Source organism: Cyprinodon variegatus, unplaced genomic scaffold (genome assembly GCF_000732505.1).
Source record: "Cyprinodon variegatus isolate N-32 unplaced genomic scaffold, C_variegatus-1.0 Scaffold36, whole genome shotgun sequence".
Lineage (NCBI taxonomy): Eukaryota > Metazoa > Chordata > Actinopteri > Cyprinodontiformes > Cyprinodontidae > Cyprinodon > Cyprinodon variegatus.
The window spans coordinates 759,423-765,422 of record NW_015150489.1 but is presented as its reverse complement, the minus strand read 5'-3'; the positions used below and the strand labels follow the sequence as shown (position 1 = coordinate 765,422).

Here is a 6,000-nt window from a genome sequence, read left to right as displayed (position 1 = left end):
GAGAGAGAGAGAGAGAGAGAGAGAGAGAGAGAGAGAAAGCAGGTTTTTATTTTATCTGTCATAGTAACTTTAAATTGTCTATGATTTGCTCTAGGCTTACAGTAAGAGCAGAATGTCCTATGCATCTAGAAGACTTCCCTATGGATGCCCATGCTTGTCCCCTGAAATTTGGCAGCTGTAAGTAGTCGAATGTAGCCGTCTTGCAATCTTATATGTGAAGTGAAATAAATTGATCAACAAACCCCTCTTGCATACAAACATAAATATTTGTGTTGGATAACGTTCAGCTGCCTTTAGATAAAGGAAAGGAAGTGCTCATCTTTTCTAAGACGATTGCAGCTTACAGTACCTGTTTTAATATTACCAGGGCGTCACACCAGCTGTTCACTGCCGACAGCTGAATTTGCCCTGAATCTTTCTTAACAATACATATCAGTGGAAAAGATTTATGTAGAATGAACTTAAGAGGGAACATTTTACGTAAAGTGTAATGTGAAAATGATAGGAGCAACTTTGAAATGTGATTTGCCAAATAAGTTTTGAGAGGCAAGAGAAAGAAAACAACATTAAGGCAACAGCTATGTGAGTCACGCTATCTCTTTGCAGTTTCTCACACAACTACACAGTATGTGTGAGAATACTAAGCCTTAAACGCTTTTAAACTGAACTCACTCGCTAAATATTTTAGTGATGAGCTCTCTTCCTTGCTCTGCAGTCTGCAGCTGAGTTATCCTTTCCTCTGCAGTGGTCGAGGCACACTGCAGCTTTGACAGCTTGGGTGGCCAGAACAGGAAAAAAAAACTGATTGACTTTGCAGCTTTAAGGTCACATTATTCTATTTAAACATTTTTTCTTATTTTGATGAAAGAAGGGGAATGGCAGAAAGTGGCTTAGCACAATTCTATATCTAAAATAATAAGATATTATGTAAGATGATAAAAGATATGATTAGATGATTAAAGGAAAAAAAAAACTGTAACATTATTAGTTTTACTTGGACTACCCTAAAGCTTTGTCAAGAGTCTGCCAGAATAATCCATAATCCAGAATAATACTTTTTTGGTCCTCAGATGCCTATACTAGAGCAGAGGTAGTATACGTATGGACCAGAGGGGCTGCTCAGTCTGTTGTGGTGGCAGAAGATGGCTCCCGGTTAAACCAGTATGATCTGATGGGTCAGAGTGTGGATTCTGGTGTGGTGCAGTCAAGCACAGGTATGTTTTTGAGTTCAAAAGTAATGTCATGTTCCAAGTTTTGTTTGATTTAATCTAGTTTTTAATATAATTTCTTATTTCATTGCAAAAAATGATTATATCCAGGAAAAATGTGTTAGCATACATTAAACAGTATTTTATTGAATTATACTTTTCCTATCTACACTACAGTACATCAATTTTATAGCTGTACAGTAAATGAAGCAGTACTGATAGAATAGGACACACACCCACACCGACTAGTTTAACACAAAGATGTTATACTTAACGACTTGACTCTTACACCTTAGGAAGAACAGACAGATACAAGACTAGAGGACATTTTATAGATATTTTTGGAAAATATGTCATAGGTTGGAGTTACTATTTTACAAATCTCAAACTGTTAAAGATAATCAGAGAAATTATATAGAACAATACATTTGATGTTAGTCCATATACATTGCATCCTTTGACTTGATTCCATAATGGCCCAAAAACAGTATAAAAAAGAGAGTTTCAAATTGCGCCTTTTATGTGTTATCAGAAACAAAATCAGGAAAAAGAACATTAGCTTAATATAAAGTTATTGGTTTCCGGCTCAATCGATCTTTAAGATTTGGAACCAAAGAAGATAAATTTCAGTACAGATTCCTTAAAAAAACTGTGGTATATTTAGGTTGGTACTCAGTCATGATATCTTCTTTACAGCTACAGTATGACTTAATTGTTGTTAAGCTGTCATATGTGGATGCATTGTATTTACTGTATATATTCCATGCACTTTTTTCTTCCTTTGGCACCTTTTTCGCTTTAGACTATTTGAGTTTATGTAATAAGTACATCTCTCCAGTGTGAGATCAGTGTCAATCAATCAATAGTTTTGTCACTAGGTACAAACAGCCTTTAGACATGGTCTCTATTAAAGCAACTTCTTCTAAAATTGAAAATATAATAGCCATTAGCCTTTGACCTGATTTTTGCCCTTGCACTATCAATCTGAAGGTGTGTTTATGTCTATTTTTTCTACTTTTATAAACCTTGCATTGTGAATTTCACTTAAAGCTCACTTTTGTTTGTTATTTCTCAGCAATTTGCCTATTGGTCTTTTTCTTCAACTTTGAACTCAGAGCTTTTTTTTTTAACTTTTCTTTGTTTCTTATCTTTCTGAAAACAGGAGAGTATGTCGTGATGACAACCCACTTCCTCCTGAAGAGAAAAATAGGTTACTTTGTGATCCAGACATATCTACCCTGCATCATGACAGTTATTCTCTCCCAAGTGTCCTTCTGGCTCAACAGAGAGTCTGTCCCTGCCAGAACTGTCTTTGGTGAGTTGTTGACTCTCCTCTCTCCTACAAACATCTGTGCCTAAAAAAAATGAGCCAGTCACCACAAAGTTCCAAATCTGCCCCTGGAAATGTCGCTTGGAATTAACAATAATTACACACCAAGCGTTCACTATTATGTATGGTGGGTTTCAGAACTGAAATCACTCAACTGCAAAGCCTACAGGGGTCATCTAAAGGAAAGACATTCCCAAGTTAAGATAAAATCGACAGTCATGTATATGTAACTAAAAGGTTAATTTGCTTTTATTATAATTGAGTGAATTAATCTCACTAGTATATTACCAGCCTTCAATCTATCTGCAATTCAAACTACTTGTAAAGGTTCTTGTGATTAAATTTGCTGCAATTCACTATTGTTGATAGTAAAAGTATAGTATTTATAGATTGCTTTGAACCAGCGCTCAATTCAAAATATACATAGTTAACGCAGAGGCCTAAACAGTGGCACCAATGGTCATAATGATACAGTGTTTTTGCAAAAGAGTCTAACCCTGCCAAAACATTTAAAATATAGACCAAAAGCACATTTTGCCCTTAAGCAGCACAACCTGCCCACAAATTAATGAGTGCTTTCAATCACTCATTATGCAAGAGGCAACAAAATACAAAATACAGCACTCAGTATGAGTCAGTGCAGCAGCCAATGGATGTACGCAGCTGACATTTCAGTGTCATTTGTAGTCAAATTGGCCTTCTTCCAAAAAAACAGATACGGTGTGATGCAAATGTTATTTATCATACATTGTTTTTTTCCAGATTATGGGGAACAAAGGAAAATACTAGAGCTGTCAAATGATGAAAAATGTTTTATGGCATTAATAGTATGATCATATGACACTGGGGAATTAACAGATCAATAATCACATTTTAAAAATGAATTTCCAAAGCAGAAGAGACAAAAACATACAAGATTAAGAAATTGTTTGAGGGTCAGAATTGATCCTGTGGCTGCAGCAGCAACCTCTGAGCGTGGGGTGGAATCTCTTACCACAACACTATGCTCTGGTACAGCGCTTACATTTCGATTCCCCACTACAAAAGTCTCTTTCCCTTTCTCTCTTCCTTGCAGCCCCAAGCAGTAATGTGGGGCCCTTCTGGCTTCACGCCCCAATGCTGCTGCATGACTGACTGAACTGTCCATGCACAAAGAAAACGCCCTCCGCGTTAACCTAACAAAAATTATTACAGCAATAATATTTTGATTTGTTAATGAAATAATAACGCAATACCTTTGACAGCCCTAGAAAATACATTTAGAATATGAAATAAATATAAGATAAATCACTGTATAAAAAATTAGGAAAATGAAACTAAACTGCAAGAGATAGGCATAAGTGATACCCTTCTGTCTCTTCCATTCTTTTCTCTCTTGACAAATAGGCAACATAGCCTCATCTTTATTACACTCAATAATTTCTCTTGCAATGCACCTAGGGAAATATCTGCTAGCGTGCCTGATCCATAATTGACATGCCTCTGCATCTATATCCTGTGCAGTACTGGCCATTGTGATGAGCAAGGGCATCTGCTCATAGGGGTAGTGATCATATACCTTCCATCTCCATGCATTGAAGAATTCCTCTATAGGATTTAAAAATGTAGCGTAATGGGGAAGAAATTACACCATCATTCTAGGGTGTACCACAAACCACTGATTCACTACACAACGGTGGTGGAATGTCACATTGTCCCAGATTATTACAAACAGTGGCATACCAAGCCTCAACAGCCCTCTTTCAAGAGGTGGGATCAGCCTGTCATGCAAGGTGCTAAGGAATGCAATGAGGTGCTCAGTACTACAGTGGGATATGCCAGAGGACACGATCATTGGAAATAGCAGCACACATAGTTATGTTAGTGCGCCTCTGCCTTGGAACTTTAATAGTGGCCCTATGCCCAATGAGGTTCCTCCCACGTCGCCTCACTTTGCAGAGGTTGGCATCTTTTAAGGCCTGCAGACTGACTGCAAATTGAAAAGTTGCGTGAAGAAGTGTCAAACAGATGCTTCAGTGATTTTATACCGATCAAGAAGTTTCTAAGAGCAGGGAATATATGGTTTCTGTTTGGCTAACATAGCTAGAGAAATGGAGTTTGGACTGCTTGAATGACATCTGTGTTAACTGTTTTGCAAAAGGGTTTGGAAATGTTTCAAACTAAAAAGAATTGTTTAACTGATTTGCAAGAAGTGCTTTTTGCTCTGCTGAGATCCTGATGATGAAGACTGAGTGGTTGCCACTTTGTTCAAACAGGTCAAGAAAATCAATAAAAACTGTGAACTAAAAGGAAAAACTATTTATTTTGATTGAATAAAAGGTCATTTAACTTAATTGACCTGAACTGAATGAATTCCAACTGAATTTCATTTTAAATAGTTTTCAATAACAGTAGTAAAATAATTTAACTTGACTATTAACTATTTAAGAGTCAAAAGCATCAAATGTTTATTAGCTTCTTGCATGCTTGTGAAATGGTAAATAGTAAATGGCATGTACTTATATAGCGCCTTTTTTCAAGTTAGGAGACGTGACCAAAGCGCTTTATACTACATTCAGTCATTCACTCACACACACACACTGATGGTGGCAAGCTACATAGTAGCCACAGCTGCCCTGGGGCTCACTGACAGAAGCGGGGCTGCCGTACACTGGTGCCACCGGGCCCTCTGACCACCATCAGTAGACAATCCAGGTGAAGTTTCTTGCCCAAGGACACAACGACAATGAAAGTCAGAGCCGGGGCTTGAACCATCAACCCTTCGATTTCAGGGCAAACTTCAACACCCAACACCACTGTCGCCCTTTGGTACTTGTTATGCAAGCCCTTAGCATCAATGATTATGCTATCCACAGAGTAAAGGAAGAAAATACATGCTGTCTTTCCAAACTTTGTGGAGCTAGTGGTGCATTTGTCTAGCCAAACATTATGACAGAATACCAGCGAAATTGGTCAGTAAGGGAGTAGATACCTTGAATGGGCCATGGCGTGCTTTTTTCCATATGCTGATCTTGTGCAGAAATATGTTTGCTGGGATACAGTAACTTCCTGGAGTAAAGACAAACCATGTTATTTATTCAACTCCCAAAAAGCTAATAAGGTTGTTTACAGATCTGTAAAAACAAAAACAGGTCACTAAAACGATTAATGGGTCAATTTTTCAATTCAATTTAGTTTTTTTTATATATTCACAAGAAATGTCATCTCAAGGTACTTTAGAATTCAACCATTTTCTAGTTTGGATCAGAAACCAACTGGTTTCTGATCAAACTTACTATACAATATATTTATCCTGTTGTGCCCTGCTCTATGTTTGCGCCAAATGAGTTGTGGGTAGCTGCAGTAGAATTTAAAGAGAGCATAGTGTGAATTTAAAATTACATGCCCTGAATTGAAGATTACAAGTGTGTATGTGGATTTGCCTGCCTGTGTATGCGATCAGTGTGCGTGTCTTTGCTTGTA

The 6,000-nt window shown here is 37.4% G+C and overlaps 1 protein-coding gene across 4 annotated transcripts in view; it reads left to right on the top strand.

The window, feature by feature from the left end:
• Nucleotides 1–6,000, top strand: part of LOC107104834 (gamma-aminobutyric acid receptor subunit alpha-1-like) — a 44,692-nt gene that overhangs the window by 15,970 nt on the left and 22,722 nt on the right. For all 4 annotated transcript variants that reach the window (XM_015404949.1, XM_015404969.1, XM_015404965.1 and 1 more), the window contains 3 exons: nt 95–177; nt 1,071–1,214; nt 2,371–2,523. In XM_015404949.1, the coding sequence (XP_015260435.1) occupies nt 95–177; nt 1,071–1,214; nt 2,371–2,523 (380 nt within the window). The remainder of the gene's footprint in view (nt 1–94; nt 178–1,070; nt 1,215–2,370; nt 2,524–6,000) is intronic.